Genomic DNA, 23,755 nt, shown 5'->3' on the forward strand with positions numbered 1-23,755 from the left:
TTGGCACTTGAATGTTTGCATTATGTGTAGAAACTGGTATTTCAAAAACACATTTCAGGTCAAAGAAATATTGCACCCTCTGGGATTTGAAAATTGCAGTAGGTCACATTGTGATGTAATCTACATTTGGATTAATTGCCCAGCCCTATTCCATGCTTTAATTTAGTGGGAGCTGTGAGTTTGCATCTATGCAGCTGATGTATGATTGCATAACTCTCTGAATGCCACTGTTTCAACTGATGATTATTTTATTATTGCTGTTTATATTTATTGTGTATTGTTGTGAGTTTGAGCGCATGTGCTGTTGAATCTATGCATTGCTGCCATTCTTGGTCAGGTCTCCCTTGAGAAAGAGATCTTTGATCTCAATGGGACTTACCTGGCAAAATAAAGGTTAAATAAAATAAAAAAAAATAACTGCAAATCATCCTCCACCTTCAGCCTTACCTGGTACTTAGTTTTGATCAGTATCAGTGTCCAAAACCTGCACTTGCATCTGAGACTGTTTTAATGTTAACCTCAGTGACTGAAATTCCGTTTACTTCCTGTCAAAATTCCCCTGGTTTGGTCACTGGACTCAGTGCTTTGTCTTAGTATGACCCCAGGGTTTATACAGCCTTATGCTGTTGCTAGCGTGTACATCGTTGCAAATGAAACACCGTGGCTGTTGAGCATCATCAGGACCAATGCAGGAAAATCCTAACTTTAATAGTTGACTCTATAGTATTTATAACTCCACCTATTTTGCCCCACGCACAGCAGAAGTTATTAAAGAAAATCACCATTTTTCTGTTTCACGCCGCCTCTGAAATCCTGTGGTGCCCCCCAGGGGAGGCCGGCCTTACGCTTTGAAAACCTGCTGATCTAGCGTATAGACAGCCTAAAGTTTTATTGAGCCGACTGTAGGATGAACAGATAATGAGTTACAAATGATTGATTATAATTCCTGTTGTTGATGAATTAACTGTGGGGTTCCACAGGGCTCCTTCTCAGGTCCTCTGTTCTTTCTGTGTTTGGGATCCTTTAAGACAATAACAGAAAAAAACGTTCTGTTTAAGCTGTGAAAATGTCTGATTTTATTACAGAGACAAAATAACACACACTGAAGGTCACGTTCAGCATCTTTATGTTGAAACTAGCAGGGGAAGCTACAGACAAATGGAAGACGAAAACAACTGAAAAACCATACAACCTTAAACCTACACCTGCTACACTAAAAACTACATTTGTTGTTCTCTGGTATGAGCTCAGAGTTTGTAGGTTTGCCCTGCTATGCCCACAAACTACACCAGCTACACTTACAGAGAACGCCTGTTGCACTTACTGTGCTACGGTGCTCTGTGCTAAGCTAACAGTCCCCCTGCCCTCTGTTTTAGTGCTAAGCTTAGCTAGGTGCTGTCCTGCTCAGAGAAACCCCCCACCTCTCACACTCTCTCTCCAAAGTCTATTTCCGTGCAGCTCTGCTCAGCAGTGACTCATGGCCAGCAGCTGTGTGTGTGTGTGTCTCAGATATCTGATACCTGTCGTCTGTGATGATACACACTTGACTTTGTGAGTGTGAGGTCAGAGTGACATCATCAGCAGGGGACGGACACGTCGATCAATCACTGCAGATTCATGACCAAGACTAAGCACACTAACTCTGATAATGTAAGTCTTATCCAGGAGTCGCTTATTGGAGGAAATGTGACGATGGCTTGGTTCATGTTTGCAGTCAAGTGTTCAGCCTCGTTGTTACTGTTTTGACCTCAAGATTAACTTAAATTTTCTTTCACATAAAACTAGATATTCACCTGTCAGCTGGCTGCCTCTATGAGTGATCTAATCGCTGGACATTAAAAGTACAGCGGTGGATCAGTGATGGTTTCTGTGGTAGTGCTATTTTTAGAAAAGTTACAGGCAAGGACTGACCTCAGCGTAATAACATTGACCTTTGACATCCATATTCTAATTAATTCATCCTTAAATTATGTAGGCATTTGTGCAAAGTTTGAGGAAAATTTATCTTGAGGTAGTGTATTCATAAGAACGTCCTAGAGCAGGGCTTTTCAAAGTGTGTGAGAGTGAGCCTCCCCTAAATGAACTGATCCATTTTGTGGACCCCCACCCACAAAAATGATTCAAATTGAAAAAAACATTAAACAACAACATTTCAAATATTTATGTCTAACCTTAAAACATTTTAAACATTAAAATATTTTGGATATTTTGGTTTGCAAATGTCCTTAAACATCTGCCTCTCCCTCTTATTCAGTTATAATGTCATTAAATACCCCTTTTTCATATTTTTGGGCCATTATACAACTTCTTTTTGCTTCTTTTTCCCCATTTTTTCCACTTTTATCCCATTTTGCCCTTTTTCACCTTTTTGCCCATTTAAGCTACCTTTCATCATTAAATATCCCTTTTTTTCCTCCAGTTTTTTTGCTCATTTTTGCGATGTCTTTTTGCCACTTTTTATCCCATTTTATGGCCTTTTTTTTTTTTTTTTTACAATTTTTGTCAATTCAAGCGACCTTTTGCCATTTATTACCACTTGTTTCCTTTTTTTCACATTTTTGCCTCTTCTTTTTGCCATTTTTGCCCTTTTTCACAATTTTTGCCACTTTTTGCCCATTTAAACAACCTGTTGCCATTGCATACCACATGTTTCCTCTTTTTTTGCCCATTTTTGCCACTCTTGACTGCTTTTTGCCCATCTAAGTCGCTTTCCACTCATTTTTTTGTCACTTCTCATAAATTTTTGCTACTTTCTGACAATTTTCCACTTTTTCTCACCCATTTTTTTTGCTGCTTTTTGACCATTTTTGCCACCTTTAACCTGTTTTTATTGCCACTTCCAGCTGTTTTTGCCTCTTTTTACCTCTTAGATTGTGGCTCTTGCAAAGGTATTTTCAATCATTTGGCTCTTTGGTTGAGTAACACTGCTCTACAGCATAGTCTTTATAGTAACTATAAGTTTATCCATTTAAGTCCATACACAGCAGAGGTTCGCAAAGCAAATCACCTTTTTTCTGGTTTATGGTTCTGCACCTCCTCTGAAGCTCTGTGGCACCCCCCAGGGGAGGCCCGCCTCACACTTTGAAAACCACCGTCCTAGACGTATGGACAGACCTGTGTATGGACAGATGGATGGACAGGCCATTCAATAAACAGTCCCTCCAGCCTCGGCTATCACAAACCCAGAGGCATAAAAATATTATCTCTCACAACTAATCAATCACTGAGAGTTTGTTGCGATGGCTCTAGCCCTGGTGCAACCTCAGCATCCCATCAGCAGTCATTGTCTGATAGACCGTATTCACCTAATCCAGATAAAGCCAAAGGCTTGTGTTAAATGACACCCAGACTTGACAGTCTTTTCTGTGTGCTTTTAAAGTTTGCAACATAAACACTGTTATTCTAACCTTACAAAGCAGATGGATTCGCCCATTTCCGTGTTTCTCACTGGCGAATCTATCTTGCAAAGCTCCTGTCTGAACCGTTCGGGCCTGGTTAGAGAGTGACAGGACAAATCAGCGACAAGGGGCAGTACTTTCGGGCGCAGCAGAGTCGTGATTGTAAACAAGCAGCAGCAAGAGACCGGTGCAGATAGGTGGAAGAGATCAGCGTGGATGCTGCTAAAGCGCCGGTTTTATCAGAACTTGAAAGCATTTCTTTGTTCAAAGAAGAACAAAGGACAGCAGTGAGTTGTTTTTTTTTTTTTTTTTTTTTAAACTCCTTGGTCGCGGCTACGTCACGTGTTTTGTTGTTCTTATTGGCCTGTAAAGATGTGACAGACAGAACGTTCATCCAATCATCCTCCAAGTTTTTTTCAACTACTCTGCCCTTTCCCAAACGCTGTATATCGAAGGTTTTCCAGATGGATGTGTGAAACAAATCCATCCGGCGTGTCAGGTTTTTTCTTTTTTGATAACTTCCTGGAGTTATCCATTCACTCTCTGAGTCTCAGTGTAGCAGTAGAGTGTACAGAAAGTTACACAGCAGCAACACTCGTGCTCACTTTAGTGATAAACGCCTGAAAATCAAACCAATTCTAATGTAATTTACTTACAGTTAACCCTTTACCTATTGAGTCTAAAAATGGCAATTTGGACATATTTTGTTATTATGAATGTAAAATAGTCAGGAAATGCCCTAAGTCTGAGAGCTTTGGTCCCTTTTCCCAGGAGTACTTGAACTTGACTTTTCAACATCTGGTTAATGATTATTGCACATTATATGGAATTGTCAGCAGTTTAAAAGATGAAAAACACAAAAACAGATTTGTTTTTCATGGCTTTTATGAGAAGAAATGTTGTTATTGCTCATGAAGTTCTGATTTGACATTTGAAATGTGAACCTATACATGTTTAGAACAATCAGCTGTCATTTTATGAGTCTAGGACTCTGGGTGTGCAAAACACAGTGCAAAAGATAACTATATACATAGGCCACAATTAGTGCAAATAAAGGTGGAAAAATGCATTCTCAACATTCTCAGTAACATATTGTTATTGCACATGACAGACGCACAAATGCCACTATCTAACGCTATTTTTGAAAACAAAACACCACTCTCACTCGCTCTCCTTTTCCTCTCTTCCTTCACTCTCCTTTCTCACTTGTCTTCTGCCAAAGCTGCCGTTTTCACGGTGCTGTTCGACATTACCATAATATATACCACACATCATATATTACTGGAAAGCACAGATTCTCGGCTCTCTGTCAGCATTAGAATTTTTTAGATTGAGCAAACTTTTGAGGAGTTACAGTGTTGAGAACCCGTGTAGCTCTCTCGCGATACTTCTGTGTTTTGCTATGAATGCCCACATCATATGGTTGTGAGTACCGTAATGAACCATATATGTGCGCATGCCCACAATTCTCAGCTTTCCAACACCATTGGAATTTTTCTGATCGGACAAACTTTGACAGAGTTATGGTAATAATACTCCGACATATAAAACACAGCGCCGGCGCCAACTCAGTAGGTAAAGAGAAGAAAATGCTCAGAAAACAGGCAAATTCATCACTGGGTTGTTGTGTCAGTGGGTTTATGATGTGAGGCTGGTATGCTGAGTAGAGTGTGGCTAAAATTAGCATTAAGCTCCACCAGATTTCATTTATTTTTGCTTGATATGGTTCCTCATGTCTTCAGTTGAGCTGTTATACATGAGTATGACGTCAACAGCCTGCATACACCTTCATTTCTGTTTTCTAGTTCGAAATTCTGTCATACCACGCTGTTCCTACTAAACCCTAACTGATAAACTTCTAATGTACGTCCAGCAAAGTGCAGAGAGAAACAATCTTAGAACACTGTTGATGGGAGCTGTTTTGTAGATTTATTCTTGGGCTTTCATGCCTTCATTCAGATAGGGCAGTGGATAGAGCTGGAAACCAGAGAGAGAGTACGGAACCCCCCTGCACAGGAGTCACAGGCCAGTTCTGAACCCGAGCTGCCAACTCTGAGGACAAAAGCCTCTGAACAGGGGGCATGCAGACATAACCATCAGGCTACTGGTGCTCTGTGCATGAAGTGTTTTGCCTTTACAGAACAGATCCTGCTGATACGTGATTGGTCAAAACATCTTGGACCAAAAATACATTACTCTGATGACCACTCAACAGTTACAGATTTAGTCTGATGACCATTTAACTTAACTGATTATTAATGGATGCTAAAACAACCCTGTGTACAGCACAGGTTCCATGTTTTTACTAAGAATCTGTGAATCTGTCTGTTTCAGGCCCGATGACCTCTGTGACCTTAACACTCTGAATGCCAACAGCAGCCCCCCGCCGTCGTTACCCCCCCATCGCCAAAACACCAGCCTGCCCACCTACAGTCCTCCAGAGCCCTGCCCCACAGAAGCAAGGTCTCCTGCACCAGACGTCCATGACTTCATCTCAGCACCTCAAGAAAACCCACCCCCTTCTGTTTTACCCCCCGAAACCACACCAGTGCCCCCACAGAATGACCTCAGGACCCCCACCCCACCACCTTTGCACCCCCCCAAAGATATGGTCCCCAAAGAACCGCTTAGAGACCTTGTGATTACCCATGATCCCAGCCAGTCACCTCCAACAACATCACCAGAACCCACCAACAGTCCTAGCCAATCACCAACAAGATCTATCAACCATGCCCACAGTTCTAGCCAATCAGACCCTACAAGATCACCAGAACCCACCCACAGTCCTCACCTGTCAGCCCCTTCAAGAAGTCCAGATCCTGCCCACAGTCCCAGCCAATCAACTCCCGCACGACCGGTCAACCACGCCCACGGTTCTAGCCAGTCAGCCCCTTCGAGATCTCCAGATCCTGTCCACAGCCCCAGCCAATCACCTCCACTGAGGTCTTTAGACTCTGCCCACAGTCGTAATCAATCCCCTCCCTTAAGATCCTCTGCTCCTGCCCACAGCCCCTGTCAATCACATCCAGATGGTAACCTAAATATTACCCAGAATTCCTTTAGATTACCTCAGATAACACCTCAGAGTGTCACCCAGACTGACAGCCAATCAGATAATTCATGCTCACCTCCAAGCCTACCGCTCAACATTACCCACAATGCCTCTGAACACCCCTTAGCCTTACATTCTGCCAAAGCTCCTCCCACTCCTCCGTTAAGCCCCTCCCACTTTGACCAGTTCCTGTTGCCCTCTGTGACCTTCACCTCCACTGTCTCCTCACACCTTTACTCCCCCGCCTCCTCCTCTTTCCTTCACTCCCTCGACTCCCTGCCGCCTCCCATTGGACTGCATCCTATGATGTCATCATCCACCCCTCAGCTGACGACGCCCCCGCCCCCACTGAGTCCGCCCCCTCTAGAGTTAACCCCACCTCCTGCACAGCTGCTGGGCTCAGACGATGAAGAACAGGAAGACCCGTCAGACTACTGCAAAGGTGACGCTGCATTTTAAATAATAACTCATCAATGATTAGTATGGTAATAGATTAATGTTGGAGTTGATTAAAACAGCGCCACCTGCTGGACTGTTTGTTCCTACACTAGAATACACTGGCATAGATACAAGCCCACATGCACAGATCTTGCATGTGTTTGCATCAGAGATCTACCAGTTGTGATTATTAGGGCTGATACCATATTTTCCTCAATGCTCTGGTGTAACACTCCTCGTATTCCAAAATGTCACTCACATTTGACCATGAAATCAGGTCAGTTTGTCCAACAGGTCACTTTTTCTGACCTACAGTTATTTTTTATTTGATTCAGCAGTTAGATATACCAGATAACAGAATAAAATTCGAGGACTATAACTGACTTGTAGTCATGCTGCATGATTCAGCCGATGACCAATGTTTGTAAGCAGGGCCAGTACCTGCAGATACCAATATTAAACATTTGCATCCATGCATTTCCAGTTTGCATTCTGCATACTACATTTTATCCAAGTTAGTATGCACTGCTAGTATCGTAGGCATTATCTAATACAGCCGTTAATAGGACTGATTATCATTATTTATCAGAATAAATCTGTATGATCACACAGTTTTTGGTTAGTCTCCTGAGGCCCTCCGCTCCTGGTCCAGTATCTGGTCCCTCGTATTTTTACTGTGGGTACTAGAGCTTTCAATATTTATCTACAGTCCCATTCGATTTTCATGTATTATTTTTTATAGATTTAAAATTATATTTGAATATTTATGCACATTTTTTATTAAGTGTATGTAAAGCATTCAGTGCTTTAATCGCAGTGTAGTTACACATTTGTCCACTAGAGCAGTGGTTCTCCAGGGTGTGCCTTGGGAATTTGTACTTTTTGCCACTTATAACCTATTTTTGCACCCTTCTGAGCACTTTCAACACGTTTTTGCCACTCTAAAGCCATTTTTGCTGCCTTTTAAAACCTTTTTGCCCACTTTTGCTGTTCTTTTGTCATTTCTGCCTATTTGTATCATCACTATTAACCCCTTTTTGCTACTTTTTTGCTGCTTTATGCAATTTTTGACACTTTTATGACCAATTCTTATGTTATGACCCACTTTTGCTATTGTTTGGCCACTGTTTTGCCATTTTTTTCAGCATTTTTAACCCCTTTTTGCCATTTTTTGCCACTTTTTCCAACCTTTTCACCCCCTTTGTTGTTGTTTTGTCATTTTTCACCAATTTTTCATAACTTTTAACAGCTTTTTTGCCAATTTTACCTATTTTTGCCATTTTTACCTTTTTCCCAGTTTTCCTCATCACCATATTTGTTGTCTCTTTTCACAGTTCTTCAGTTCTTGTCAACTAAAGTTGTCTCAGTATCTTCCACTTTATTTTCTGACATCCTGATTTTTCTGCACATTATGACCTTGCTATGAAGTTGACATTACTTTCCTAATCATTTAGTTCAGTCACTCCATCGACATTAACATTACCAATAAAAAAGTCATTCTGTTTTAATGGGATAGCATCTTTAAGAAGGCTATATTTGACCAAGCACAAATAAATAAAACTGATTTTGTTTCTTTGATTAGAATGTTTTATTTGTTCATTTGTATATTTTGTTTATTTTACAGTTTCCTCATTATCCCCCCTTACGACAGCCTTGACTGTCATTATTGAAAGAGTCTCTTTTGTATCCATATCAGTGTGGTGTGCCTTGAGATTTTGGCTTAACCTTAGGTGTGCCTTGGGCAAAAAAAGTCTGAGAACCACTGCACTAGAGGACCCTCCAATACTACATCACAGATTGCAAAGAAGAAATAATGAGCTGAAAGCAAAAGCAGTTAATGTTCATTTTTATGTACGTTTTTAGCCACCTGCACCATTTAGAGGCCTTTAACAGGTATTTTTGGTACTCATGGTCAACTTCAAAAAACGAACAAACAGGTTAGAAATTAAATGTCAAACAAAAATAAATTAAATTGCGCGGCTTACGGTGGTGATGATACCATGTTTATAATCAACAAAACATTTTGAAATGTTGGTACTATCTTGTCCCTACATGTTTTTACCTAAAAAACACAAGGCGATCCCCGTCTTCTGAATCAAGATCAAGAACAGAGCGTTTTTGTTCACTGCACCTGATTCTCATCTACCGCACGTCTCTTCAGAGGGGGAAAGGTACAACTAAAAATGTACAAATATGGTCAAAGGAAGCAATTTCAACTCTGCAGGGCTGCCTGGAGAGTACTATATGGGATGTGTTTCAGGAATTGTCTCTTGTTTTATGTTACTTTGTGCTTAAATGTGTCAAATTGTGCTGTTGCATGTTTTTATGTACTCTTAGGCATTTTATGTGGCTTGTATGTTTCTTATGCTCCCCATAGTTTTGCACACTGAATGGCCCCTACTGGGGACAAATAAAGTCCTTGATTGATTGATTGATCAATCACCAGCAGTGTGTGCACCACCATGGCGATCATCCCCAATGGCGGCCTTTGCTGCACCTCTGTGTTTTGGTGTGAAAACTTTATTGTTCATCATGTCACATGTCATGTGATGAAACATTTGGTTCCTACACCTACATATGGGTGAAGTAGAGGGCAAGGGGAGAGGGGAGAGACTCCAGAACAATTATAAACAGCAAAAATATAAAAAAAACACTCTCAAATAGCACTTCAGCTTTGGAATATTAATGAGTTTTTAGATATTCGAATTATATCTGAACCCCGAACCTTAGTGGGTACAGTGGTTGTGTGGTTAATTGTGGGTGTGTGGTTAATGGTGGGTGTGTCTTTCTTTAGGTGGTTACTACCCGGTGAAGATCGGTGACCTGTTTAACGGGAGATACCACGTGGTCCGAAAACTGGGCTGGGGGCATTTCTCTACAGTGTGGCTCTGCTGGGACCTTCAGTAAGAAACACACAGTACTTTTACCTGCACCACCAAACTGAACCACAGTTATAACTGATAACTGGACTGCTGTCCTTATCCTAGTAAGGGCACAAGAATCCTTTTATTGACAGAATTCTGTTTTTCTCCACTAAATGAGGCGGTAAGCATGGCTATTTACTATTAAGCTTTCTTACAGTTGATCATGCTCACAAGTTAACAAGCAGTAAACTTAAATATTTAATGCTGTGAAGTCTAGGGCCGGTGTCCACAGTCAGCATGGGCAGCTCTCATTTTCAGTACCAAGCCAAAGCAGGCCAGCATTTTCAGTGCTCTGCACCTTTAGTGGAGTGAAACATCCTCAGCATCAGCTGTTTATGTTGCTGCACTCTCTTGAAAACACTTCATCTTTAATAACAGCACAGTGCTCATCTATGTCACTCATCCCTTACTGGCCAATCACAGCCAAGAAGGAGCAGGACCAGGGTTGGGTATCGTTAGGTTTTTTCTTTTCTGATACAGGTGCTAAATCAGTACCTTCTGGTTTTTTTTTGTGGATTTTTAAGATATTTTTGGGGCTTTTCTGGCTTTATTTAGACAGGACAGCTGGGTCTGTATTACGCTGAGTTCATCGCTATCATCACAAGGGCAGAGAGGATTCCCGCCACATACATGATGTCTAGCACCCTAACAAGTCCAGTCAGCCCAACTTTGTGGTACAGGCCCACCCACTTTCACAGGTCTTTAACCAGTTGATGCTCACAACACCTTTGGAGGGCTTTATAGCATAGCCCAGCGTCCTGAGGTGGTTCTGATGTAGCCTCTGATTCCAACTCTGGACAGATTGCTCCTCCACAGTGACTGCCCAGGGAATCTTCGACAGCCTACTTCCACCTGGAAGTTCCAAGCCCCCCATTCCACCTGTTGGCATTCCTGGATCGGAGCCCGGTACTTCCCAGGCTTCTGCTTGTTTTGTTGCTCTCGACCAAAGAACTTTATCTGGTATGAGAGTTTCTCTGGAAACTTGAGTTGTTTCTTGAGGTCAACCCTCAGGTCCCAGTTAGCAGCTGTTTCCAGGATGCCCATACCAGCTGATGTCCCACTGGAGCTTTCTCCTGCGTTAACAAATCTGAGGAAGCTGGGCCCTGTTCTCCTGATGTTACTACAAGTCTTCCTTCTCTCCTCTTCTAGACCTGCTGCCAGCTCTGATCTGATCGTACCTCCATCAGGCTTGACTGGCTAGATGACAGTACACGCTTTAGGATGGCTGGTTTCCAACACAGTATGCAGCCTGGGTTCTCTGCCAGCGCCCACTGGTGCGGATTTGTTGGTGTGGGTAGGACATCATAAGTAGAGCGTAGGAGGATATTAATCCAAGACAGGAAATGTGGGAAGAGGGGGGCATGCACCAAACAGTGCCGGGACCGGTAGTTGACCCCTTGACTGGTGCATTGAGGACAAAATCCTCTTTATATGGGTGCCTACTCTACCCACTGAGCTAAACCAACGCCCATCTGCCTAAACAGTGCCTAAATCAATACTTTCTAGAGCAGTGGTTTTCAAAGTGTAAGGCAGGCCTCCCCTGGGGGCCGCCACAGGGCTTCAGTGGAGGCGCAGAACCATAAACCAGAAAAAAGATGATTTGCTTTGTGAACCTCTGCTGTGCATGGAGCAAAATGAATAAACTTTACTATAGGGACTATGCTATAGAGCAGTGTTCCTCAACTCTCAGCCAAAGAGCAAAATTATTTAAAAATACCATTGCAAAAGTAACAATCTAATTGGTGAAAAGTGGCAAAAACAGCTTGAAGTAGGAATAAAAATAGGTTAAAGGTGGCAAAATGGTCAAAAAGCAGCAAAAAATGTGTGGAAAGGGGTGAAAATGGGGAGGAAAAGTGGAAAAATGGTCAGAAAGTGGCAGAATTGGGTGAGAAGTGACAAAAAAATGAGTGGAAGGTGACTTGTATGGGCAAAAAGCAGTCAAGAGTGGCAAAAATGGGCAAAAAAAGAGGAAACATGTGGTATGTAATGGCAAAGGTAGTTTAAATGGGCAAAAGTGGCAACAATGGGTAAAAATGGCAAAAGAAGAGGCAAAAAATGGGAAAAAAGGAAACAAGTTGTATTTAATGGCAAAAGGTAGCTTAAGTTGAGAAAAAGTGGCAAAAAAGGGTCAAAAATTGGGATAAAAGTAGTGAAAAGACTTTGCAAAAATAAGCAAAAAAATTGGAAAAAAGGGATATTTAATGATGAAAGGTAGCTTAAATGGGCAAAGGGGTGAAAAAGGGCAAAAATGGGATAAAAGTGGAAAAAATGCAGAAAAATTGGCAAAAAGAAGTTGTAAAATGGTTAAAAAATAATATGAAAAAGGGGTTTTTAATGGCATTATAACTGAACAAGAGGGAGAGGCAGATGTTTAAGGACATTTGCAAACCAAAATATTCAAAAGATATAAATGTTAAAAATGTTTAAAGATTAGACGTAAATGTTTGAAATGTTGTTATTTAATTGTTTTTTCAATTTGAATAATTTCTGTGGGTGGGGGTCCACCGAATGAATAATTTCTTCTTAGGGGAGGCTCACTCTCACACACTTTGAAAACCCCTGTTCTAGAAAAAATAAATGTGCATGAAAAGAGTCGTTAGGTAAATAAAAGCTGCCTCTATTTTGTCACACAGAATAAGAAAGGAAACAGAGGAAACTGCTTTGTGAAAGGGGCTCTAACTGAATTCAAACACCGGCATCACATCAGAGACGAACAATAAAATGAGTCAGTGTGACTGCGTCCTTGGTAGGAGGCAGGAGCAGAGCACAGATACCACACTGACAGTAAAACAGGAGAAGACATCCATGCTGAGCTGAAATGAAGCGACTGGACATAAATCACACCCATAATGTTGCTTTTTACTTACATTTGGAGTGGCAGGGGGTCATGTGAGGGTGGCAAGGTTCTGAAATGAAGCATCAGAATCTGTGTTGTAATTCAGTCCAGTAGGTGTCGGACGTTGTACTGTTAGTACCAGTACTATGTTGGAACCTGATTTTGAGACTCATCTCAAGGTGAGACTTTTGATAATGGTGGGAGAGAAACTGCAGCTGCTACCTCTCAGGACAGGATTGCTTTTTATCGTTTGTATGTTTTCTTTCCTGATGTTTCTTTGGAAAAAGAAAGTATGAGGCACATGAAGTTCTTCAAAACTCTATTACGTATACTAACGAGGAAAGCAGAAGCCAGCTTTTGTAATCTAGCACCAAAAAACACCAATGAGAAGCGCTCTGAAACTAAAAAGCAGCTGTGGACACATTGTCATATGCTCTACTTTTAGTGCGAATGAGATTTATGCTCTCTCTGTTAACCAGTCATTACTGAGGGCAAACAGCAGCACAGCTAGCATTGGTTCTGTTCTACTGCTAAGATTCTTCTGGGTCAGAACCTGCCCACATGCTACGGAGCATGCTCAGAACACTTAGTCCAGATGGGTTCAGTTCAGGTATTAACCTGAAAATGTAAATCAGTCTCATTCTTATCGTTGTGTTTGACTGATGGTGTTTTCTAGGAGGAAGCGTTTTGTGGCGTTGAAGGTGGTGAAGAGCGCTCCCCACTACACGGAGACGGCTCTAGATGAGATCAAACTGCTGCGATGTGTGAGTACCTCTCTGCAGTGATCATGTGACCTGCATAAAAAACACCTGGAGGTTGATAATGAGACAAGTAACTAGTGAATATTTCTGCAGGTGAGAGACAGTGACCCATCAGATCCTTTCAGAGAAACAGTTGTCCAGCTGATCGACGACTTCAAGATCTCTGGAGTCAACGGAGTCCGTATCCTTATCAGCTGTCTCTGTCTGTCTTTGTCTGTCTCTCAGCGTCTGTCTCTCAGCGTCTGTCTGTCAGTGTCTGTCTCTCAGCGTGTCTGTCTCTCTCAGCGTGCCTGTCTCTCAGCGTGTCTGTCTCTCAGCGTCTGTCTCTCAGTGTCTGTCTCTCAGTGTCTGTCTCTCAGCGTGCCTGTCTCTCAGTGTCTGTCTCTCAGCGTCTGTCTCTCAGTGTCTGTCTCTCAGCGTGTCTGTCTCTCTCAGCGTGTCTGTCTCTCAGCGTGTCTGTCTCTCAGCGTGTCTGTCTCTCAGTGTCTGTCTCTCAGCGTGTCTGTCTCTCAGCGTCTGTCTCTCAGCGTGCCTGTCTCTCAGCGTGTCTGTCTCTCAGTGTCTGTCTCTCAGCGTGCCTGTCTCTCAGCGTGCCTGTCTCTCAGCGTGCCTGTCTCTCAGCGTCTGTCTCTCAGCGTCTGTCTCTCAGTGTCTGTCTCTCAGCGTGTCTGTCTCTCTCAGCGTGTCTGTCTCTCAGCGTGTCTGTCTCTCTCAGCGTGTCTGTCTCTCTCAGCGTGTCTGTCTCTCTTAGTGTGTCTGTCTCTCTCAGCGTGTCTGTCTCTCTCAGCGTGTCTGTCTCTCTCAGCGTGTCTGTCTCTCTTAGTGTGTCTGTCTCTCTCAGCGTGTCTGTCTCTCTCAGCGTGTCTGTCTCTCTCAGTGTGTCTGTCTCTCTCAGCGTGTTTGTCTCTCAGCATGTTTTTCACTCAGTGTGTCTGTCTCTCAGCGTCTGTCTCTCAGCGTCTGTCTCTCAGCGTCTGTCTCTCAGTCTCTGTCTCTCAGCGTGTCTGTCTCTCTCAGCGTTTGTGTCTCTCAGCGTGTTTTTCACTCAGTGTGTCTGTCTCTCTCAGCGTGTCTGTCTCTCTCAGTGTGTCTGTCTCTCTCAGTGTGTCTGTCTCTCTCAGCGTTTTTGTCTCTCTCAGTGTGTCTGTCTCTCAGCGTGTCTGTCTCTCTCAGCGTGCCTGTCTCTCAGCGTGTCTGTCTCTCAGCGTCTGTCTCTCAGCGTCTGTCTCTCAGTGTCTGTCTCTCAGCGTGCCTGTCTCTCAGCGTCTGTCTCTCAGCGTCTGTCTCTCAGTGTCTGTCTCTCAGCGTGTCTGTCTCTCTCAGCGTGTCTGTCTCTCAGCGTGTCTGTCTCTCAGCGTGTCTGTCTCTCTCAGCGTGTCTGTCTCTCTTAGTGTGTCTGTCTCTCTCAGCGTGTCTGTCTCTCTCAGCGTGTCTGTCTCTCTCAGTGTGTCTGTCTCTCTCAGCGTGTTTTTCACTCAGTGTGTCTGTCTCTCTCAGCGTGTCTGTCTCTCAGCGTGTCTGTCTCTCAGCGTGTCTGTCTCTCTCAGCGTGTCTGTCTCTCTTAGTGTGTCTGTCTCTCTCAGCGTGTCTGTCTCTCTCAGCGTGTCTGTCTCTCAGTGTGTCTGTCTCTCTCAGCGTGTTTTTCACTCAGTGTGTCTGTCTCTCTCAGCGTGCCTGTCTCTCAGCGTCTGTCTCTCAGCGTCTGTCTCTCAGTCTCTGTCTCTCAGCGTGTCTGTCTCTCTCAGCGTGTCTGTCTCTCAGCGTGTCTGTCTCTCAGTGTCTGTCTCTCAGCGTGTCTGTCTCTCAGCGTCTGTCTCTCAGCGTGCCTGTCTCTCAGCGTGTCTGTCTCTCAGTGTCTGTCTCTCAGCGTGCCTGTCTCTCAGCGTGCCTGTCTCTCAGCGTGCCTGTCTCTCAGCGTCTGTCTCTCAGCGTCTGTCTCTCAGTGTCTGTCTCTCAGCGTGTCTGTCTCTCTCAGCGTGTCTGTCTCTCAGCGTGTCTGTCTCTCTCAGCGTGTCTGTCTCTCTCAGCGTTTGTGTCTCTCAGCGTGTTTTTCACTCAGTGTGTCTGTCTCTCTCAGCGTGTCTGTCTCTCTCAGCGTGTCTGTCTCTCTCAGCGTGTCTGTCTCTCTTAGTGTGTCTGTCTCTCTCAGCGTGTCTGTCTCTCTCAGCGTGTCTGTCTCTCTCAGTGTGTCTGTCTCTCTCAGCGTGTTTGTCTCTCAGCATGTTTTTCACTCAGTGTGTCTGTCTCTCAGCGTCTGTCTCTCAGCGTCTGTCTCTCAGTCTCTGTCTCTCAGCGTGTCTGTCTCTCTCAGCGTGTCTGTCTCTCTCAGCGTTTGTGTCTCTCAGCGTGTCTGTCTCTCAGTGTCTGTCTCTCAGCGTGTCTGTCTCTCAGCGTCTGTCTCTCAGCGTGTCTGTCTCTCTCAGCGTGTCTGTCTCTCAGCGTGTCTGTCTCTCAGCGTGTCTGTCTCTCTCAGCGTGTCTGTCTCTCTTAGTGTGTCTGTCTCTCTCAGCGTGTCTGTCTCTCTCAGCGTGTCTGTCTCTCTCAGTGTGTCTGTCTCTCTCAGCGTGTTTTTCACTCAGTGTGTCTGTCTCTCTCAGCGTGTCTGTCTCTCAGCGTGTCTGTCTCTCAGCGTGTCTGTCTCTCTCAGCGTGTCTGTCTCTCTTAGTGTGTCTGTCTCTCTCAGCGTGTCTGTCTCTCTCAGCGTGTCTGTCTCTCAGTGTGTCTGTCTCTCTCAGCGTGTTTTTCACTCAGTGTGTCTGTCTCTCTCAGCGTGCCTGTCTCTCAGCGTCTGTCTCTCAGCGTCTGTCTCTCAGTCTCTGTCTCTCAGCGTGTCTGTCTCTCTCAGCGTGTCTGTCTCTCAGCGTGTCTGTCTCTCAGTGTCTGTCTCTCAGCGTGTCTGTCTCTCAGTGTCTGTCTCTCAGAGTGTCTGTCTCTCAGCGTGTCTGTCTCTCAGTGTCTGTCTCTCAGCGTGCCTGTCTCTCAGCGTGCCTGTCTCTCAGCGTGCCTGTCTCTCAGCGTCTGTCTCTCAGCGTCTGTCTCTCAGTGTCTGTCTCTCAGCGTGTCTGTCTCTCTCAGCGTGTCTGTCTCTCAGCGTGTCTGTCTCTCTCAGCGTGTCTGTCTCTCTTAGTGTGTCTGTCTCTCTCAGCGTGTCTGTCTCTCTCAGCGTGTCTGTCTCTCTCAGCGTGTCTGTCTCTCTCAGCGTGTCTGTCTCTCTTAGTGTGTCTGTCTCTCTCAGCGTGTCTGTCTCTCTCAGCGTGTCTGTCTCTCTCAGTGTGTCTGTCTCTCTCAGCGTGTTTGTCTCTCAGCATGTTTTTCACTCAGTGTGTCTGTCTCTCAGCGTCTGTCTCTCAGCGTCTGTCTCTCAGTCTCTGTCTCTCAGCGTGTCTGTCTCTCTCAGCGTGTCTGTCTCTCTCAGCGTTTGTGTCTCTCAGCGTGTTTTTCACTCAGTGTGTCTGTCTCTCTCAGCGTGTCTGTCTCTCTCAGTGTGTCTGTCTCTCTCAGTGTGTCTGTCTCTCTCAGCGTTTTTGTCTCTCTCAGCGTCTGTCTCTCAGTGTGTCTGTCTCTCTCAGCGTGTTTGTCACTCAGCGTGTTTGTCTCTCTCAGCGTGTTTGTCTCTTAGCGTTTCCGTCTCTCAGTGGTTGTCTCTCAGCGTGTCTGTGTCTCAGTCCTTACCTTCTAATCAGATGTGTGCATGGTTCTGGAGGTCTTGGGTCATCAGCTGTTGAAGTGGATCATAAAGTCCAACTACATGGGACTTCCTCTGGTGTGTGTGAAGACCATCATCAGACAGGTACAGACGTGGACTTGTTGGACTCGTTGTTTGTTAGACTCATTGGCTCATGACTGGGACTAGTTTATCTTTGCTACTGGCAGTCATAATGTAGAGCATGTCTGCAGATGTCAGAGAAAAACTCCAGATGGGGGGCAGGAGGGGATATCTGCATAGAGAAGCACTATCAAACCTCAAAGTTTTGAGGACTTTTACATCTCTGCCAACAGTTAATTTAGAAAAAAACAATCCTGAGGCTCAGTTTGAGCCCTGGATGTTGTGAAATTTAAAGGAAAAGGCTTAAAAAGCTCACAGAAAAACAACATGAGCTATCATTTATTATGAATCATCCTTATATTATGGTCACACAATACTCATGGAGGAGAGAGCAAGATGGCGGCGTAGGACGTTTTGGCGTTGGCGTCCTTAGGCCTTTTTGATTCACATATCTCAATTAAACTGTGCTTTTTCAAGAAATCGAAGCACATACTGTCCATTTAAGCCTTGCTTTTGTGAACCTGTCCAAAATGTCAAGCGATGGACCAAGTGTGAGACAAAAAGAACGCAAAGACGGCGACTCATTGTCTACCAGTGTGCTGCAGGAGTTAAAGAGCCTGAACTGCAAAATTGACGGCATGAAAGAAGCGGTCGAGAGACATTTAAACTCAAAAGTTGACAGCCTGCGTGACTCGCTATATAAGCTTGTAATGGAAAACAGGGACTGCATGAAAGCCGAGCTTGCTCAGAAGACTAAGGAAATCCAAGACGATCTGGATATTGACCTGAGCCTCATGATAAAAAGAACTGAACAAGTGGAAGCTAAAATCGACCGGGTGAAAGACGGAGCAAGTGCACGTTTTAATCCTGATGTGTCTGTTATCATCTCTGGTTTACGTCTCGAGGAAGGAGATAATGTCATGGGCATGGTGGAGAATTTGCTAAGAGAGGGGCTACAGTGGGAAAGTTCCTGCGGGGTGATGGCTGCCGAGCGGCTGAAGGACAGAGGAGGACGCCCTGGTGTGATAAAGGTGGAACTTGGCTCAATACAGGATAAAGTTAATGTGCTACGAAAGAAACAAGTGCTGAGAAGTAACGAGAAGTTCCGTAATGTTTACATCCGATCTGCGAAGTCCCACACCGAGCGTCTTATTGAACTAAACTTCAGAACTTTATTGAATGAAATCCCCTCTGGTAAGCAGTTTTACATCACCGGTAACGGCAGGGTTAGAAGGCGGCCAACAGGTGTGGAGGACGTGGGTGACGGCGAACGGAGGAGGAGGTCTGACACCTGAGGAGCTGCTGCCCAGCCTGTAAGTCATGAAACATTTCGTCTTGTGCATTGGAATATTAACGGGTGGACGGACACAAACTCTGAGCTTCGGCTCTTAATATTACGGAGCTTTAACTCCGACTTTATCTCCCTGAATGAAACGCACCTAACAGGACAAAACAAAATTGAAATAGAGGGATACACCTGGTTTGGACATAACAGAAAGACACATTAAAGCAAAAAAAAGCTCAGGGGGGTGTGGGAATTCTTGTGAGAAATGAAATTTTCAGGTCATATAAAGTAACTTTGCTTGAAAAATCAATAGACGGCTTAATTTCCTTGCAGTTTCAACATCGGTTGTCACAGTATTGTTTTACAAGGAAGGATCAGTATGGGCTGACCCTCAGGGCATGTATAATCAGCTTCTGATCCAGCTCTATAATTTGCCTGAAGTGGATGCTGTTTATGTTTTTGGAGATTTTAACAGTCGAATTGGTAGTTTGGAAGACTGTATTTTTGATACAGATAGAGATGTCCCACCTAGAGTCAGTTTGGATGTAGTTGTAAATAAACGGTGAAATGCTGATTGAATTCCTGAAAGACTGTAAATGCTGTGTTTTGAATGGATGGATAGCTGGAAATAATAATTTTACTTCAGTTTCAGCAAAAGGGAAGGCAGTCGTAGACTATATAATTACAGCACATGACTGTTTAAAGACATGTGTGGAGCTAAATATCCACATCCCAAATGAGCTTATTGAGAGAGGAGGCAGGAGTTGCTTCAATTTATCGGGTGATCGATATAAAGCACCAGATCACTCCTTGTTGACTTTGACTTTTCAAGCAGGGGGAGGCGCTACTGCTGACTTTATGTTTACAGATAATGCTATATTGAAAGAAAAGCCACAACATAGAAAAAATGTCCGACCTCATCTCTTCTCTTCTGACGAGTGCCAGGTTCCGATTATAAAAACTTGTAGATAAGCTTTCTCAAATTAAACATCAAGGAGAAATTGATAAATGGTATGATGAATTTTGTAAACTTGTTAATGATACTATGGAGACCGGCAAAAGTTCTTTTCTAATAGGAGATGTGTCAGAAAGAACAAGCCTTACCGGAACAGTCAACTGAAAATGTTGTGGGAGGAGATGAGGATGGCAGAGAAAAGAATTCTTATGTGTGTTAGTACGGATATGAGAAAGCAGGAACTGAAATACGAGTTTAAGACCAAACAACACTTATTTGATAAAAAACTTGGAGTCTGTAAGAGAAGATATCAGAGGGGGCAAGCATTAAAAATAGAGCGTCTGCAAACAAATAATCCTCAGTTGTTCTGGAAAATGATAAATAATTTGGGTCCCAGGAAAATCAAAAAGATACCAATGGAACTAGTTTTGGAAAATGGAGCTTTTGTTTTTGATACTGAATCTGTGCTAAAAAAGTGGGAAACTGATTTTGGTTCTTTATTTTCCGGAAGTTTTGGTTCAGTTGAGTGGGATGACACTTATTTTGAAGAGGTGGTGAATCTCAAGAATAACATAGAGGCTTCCATGCAACATAATTCTCCCCCCTTTAACCAGTACTTAAATTCTCAAATCACTGAGGAAGAAGTGAAAAGGGCAATTGAAGGACTTAAATCAAAGAAAGCTACTGGTTTTGATAATTTGTCAAATGAATTATTAAAATTACCTTCCCTGTTTCCAGTTCTTTTTAATCTTTTCACTGTTTGTTTTGAGTATTGCCTGGTTCCCTCCTTTTGGCTTAAATCTATTATCAAACCTATCTCCAAGTCCCAAAATAATGACCCAAGAGTTCCGTTGAATTATAGGGGGATTAGTCTCCTCAGTTGTGTTTATAAACTTTACTCTAGTATTCTTAATGAGAGGTTGAACTGTTACTTGGAAGCATCTGATTTGTTGGCAGAAGAACAGAATGGATTCTGGAAGAAAAGAGCCTGTATTGATCACATATATTCTTTATCCACAATAGTCTGTGCTAGAATACAAGATGGGAGGTCTACATTTTGTTGTTTTATAGATTTTCAGAAAGCCTTCGATTGTATTGATCATGAGCTTCTCAACTTCAAATTATTAAATGTAGGTATTGATGGAAAATTTTATAATTCTCTAAAAGCTATCTACCAAAACCCAGTATCTTGTGTGCAGGTAAATGATTATAGAACAGGCTGGTTCCCAACACCTTTTGGTGTAAAACAGGGTGATGTGCTCTCTCCTACACTGTTTGCAATCTATATAAATGATTTAATCACTGATATTAAACAAACAGCAACCGGTGTTCAAGTAGGTGAACTAAAGGTAGCCACCCTGCTATATGCAGATGATATAGTCCTCCTTGCAGAGACTGAAAACGATCTTCAGCATCTGTTAAATAGTGTTTGCTGTTGGTGCAGTAAATGGAGATTAAAAATAAATAGAGATAAAACTCAGATTATGCATTTCAGGAAGAAGGGGCAGCCACAAACTGAGTTTGAATTTTGTTTTGGTTCTACTCCCCTTTTATTTACTGAGAATTACAAGTATCTAGGATTGAATATTGATGAACATTTTACATTTGTTGAAGGAGTTAAACTTTTATCAGAATCTGCAGGTAGAGCTTTGGGAGCCGTCCTTAATAAAGTTAAACTTTGTCGTGATCTTGGTTACAAAACGTACACACAGCTTTATACATCCTGTGTTTGCCCTGTATTAGACTATGGGGCAGGGGTTTGGGGTTACCGTAGTCCATCCAGATGTGAAGCAATTCAGAATAGAGCTATTCGCTGCTTTCTAGGCATACATAAAAATGCCCCAAAACTTGCATTCAGCGGTGATATGGGTTGGGAACCTTGTGCAGTGAGACATATAGGTGACATGGTGTGGCTATGGAACAGATTGATCAATATGCCAGAGAGCAGACTGACTAAACAAATATTCAATTGGGACATGTCCAATAGTTACACCTGGGCAAGAGAAGTAGCAAAAATATTTGATAAGGCTGGTCTCCAATATATATATAGGAATAAATTAAGGTGTCATGTCAACCAAATCAAATCAATACTTTTTGAGAAGTATAAACCAAATTGGGCTGAGGAAGTTTTATGTAAACCTAAATTAAGAACTTATAATCTGGTTAAAAGAGTTTATAGTCCAGAGCTCTATGTCACTCTAAACCTAACCAGGGCTCAGAGATCTGTCTGTGCTCAGCTCAGATGTGGCATTCTTCCTCTTGCCCTGGAAACAGGTCGCTTCCATGCTGTTCCTGAGGAAGAGCGAATGTGTGTGTTGTGTGATTTGGGTGAAGTTGAAAATGAAATGCACTTTTTATTCTATTGTCCTCTGTATCACAACTTAAGATGTCAGCTTTTCTGTAAAATGTCTGCAGAGTGTCCTGATTTGTTTTCTATGTCTGATGAAGAAAGACTCAAATTTTTGTTTACTCACAAAGTGTTTCAACTTGCACAATTTGTGCTGAATGCTTTTCAGCAGCGTAAGAGGACACTTTATATTTGACTAAAGCTGCTGTCTAATAACAAGTGTATAGTCTAATTGCAAATGAGCAACATTTTGTGAACACTTGATCTGTTCCTGTCTGATATGTACTGTGATGAGTTGCTCTCATCTTTGCTTGATTGCTCTTATTTGTTTTGTATTTCAGTGTCTTGTAAGCCCGTGAGGGCTGGGCACCTCTTTTGGTGTATGGCACGATGAAATAATAATAAAATAAAACTAAAAACTAAAAAACTATAATAATAGAGACTGACTGATTAAGGGTGGCGTTGGTGTTTCAGGTGTTACAGGGTCTGGATTACCTGCACACCAAGTGTAAGATCATCCACACCGACATCAAACCAGAGAACATCTTACTGGATGTGGACGAGGTTTACATCAGAAGGTTGGCAGCCGAGGCGACCATCTGGCAGAAAGCTGGAGCCCCGCCTCCCTCTGGGTCATCAGGTGAGCAGCGAGCCCTGTGATTGGTCAGTTGATGCAGCACAGGGATTGAACTTAAGACTTTTTTTTTTTAAGTTGAAAATATTACATCATGGATCCTAGAAATTAAAGGAGTCTGAGTCACAGGAAGGCGACATTTCCACCTCTCACCATCTGTCTGCTTTTTACCTCTCTACTCTGTTCTTCAGGGCGTTTTCACACCTAACTGATTTGGTTCGATTAAAGCTAACTCAGTCGTTTTGCAGAGTTGTGCTGATGTGCAGCTATCAGTCAAAGCCTGATGTCTCAGTGTTTATGGGGGATGTTTTTTGCCATCTCCTGTTCTGTGTTTTTTTTTTTTTAAGATTTGTTTTTGGGCCTTTTCATGCCTTTATTTGATAGAGCAAGGACAGTGGATAGACTGGGAAACAGGGAAGAGAGTGGGGAGAGACATGCGGTAAAGGGCCACAGGCCGGATTCGGTCCCAGGCCGCCCGCGTACATGGGTAGTGCCTTAAACCACTTGACCATCTGCGCTCCCCTGTTCTGTCTTTTTAAGAACCATAGGCGCCTCCAGTACATCAACATATTTTTAAACTGCAGTAGCACCTCATTTTCAAAAACTGTTTCATTGACCTGTAGTGATTTAAACCAGAGGTTCTCAACTGGTTGAGTCACGGGACCCACCATCAACTCCTCCAGGAGAATTGCAACCCAAATTTTTGAAAGAAAACTATGAAACAGGACAAAAATGCATGTTTTATAGAGTCACAAAGACAATTTTGCACCTTGTTTTGTCCCAGGCACACATCTGTGACCCACTGAAAAGAGCCTCGCGACCCAGTTTTGGGTCCCGACCCACCAATTGAGAACCATTGATTTAAACTATATGACAACTGAATACTACATCCAACATCAACCCTTATTGTCTATTCATCTTGAAATGATTTTGGAGCAGCCACAGCCATGCAGGAGTCTGCTAGTCTTTTTAAGTTCATAGATTTTTCTTCCAATAAATTCCAACTAGTTAAGAGCATTTTTGTGCATCACACTCTTTTAGCAGCTTGCAAATGTTCCCATGTGAGGGCAGACCAAACAGGAGGTATTTATGGAGCAAATGGAGTGTGATTCAGAGCAGAGCAAACAAACCTTTAGGTGTGAAAACGCCGTATTCGGCCTGTCTGCCTGCCTGCCTGCCTACTTACCCACCACTCATCTGCTGCTGATCTGCCTGCCTTCCACCTTTATTTCCTGAGTTTCTGATGTTTCTTCCTGTCTCTCTCTCCATGTCTGTCTCTTTGGGTGTCTCTCTCTCTCTAGTTAGCATGGCTCCCAGGGATGATCAGGTAAGTGTCCATGTGTGCTGCCTGCTGTGATC

General features: G+C 43.2%; 1 protein-coding gene across 2 annotated transcripts in view; it reads left to right on the top strand.

Moving 5' to 3' along the window:
• srpk3 (SRSF protein kinase 3) overlaps positions 1-23,755 on the top strand; it is a 41,867-nt gene that overhangs the window by 6,977 nt on the left and 11,135 nt on the right. For both annotated transcript variants that reach the window (XM_041799164.1, XM_041799165.1), the window contains exons 3-9: positions 5,733-6,892; positions 9,683-9,791; positions 13,325-13,412; positions 13,503-13,590; positions 17,093-17,199; positions 22,237-22,402; positions 23,698-23,723. In XM_041799164.1, coding sequence (XP_041655098.1) covers positions 5,733-6,892; positions 9,683-9,791; positions 13,325-13,412; positions 13,503-13,590; positions 17,093-17,199; positions 22,237-22,402; positions 23,698-23,723 — 1,744 coding nt within the window. The remainder of the gene's footprint in view (positions 1-5,732; positions 6,893-9,682; positions 9,792-13,324; positions 13,413-13,502; positions 13,591-17,092; positions 17,200-22,236; positions 22,403-23,697; positions 23,724-23,755) is intronic.

This window comes from Cheilinus undulatus, linkage group 11 (assembly GCF_018320785.1).
Source record: "Cheilinus undulatus linkage group 11, ASM1832078v1, whole genome shotgun sequence".
Lineage (NCBI taxonomy): Eukaryota > Metazoa > Chordata > Actinopteri > Labriformes > Labridae > Cheilinus > Cheilinus undulatus.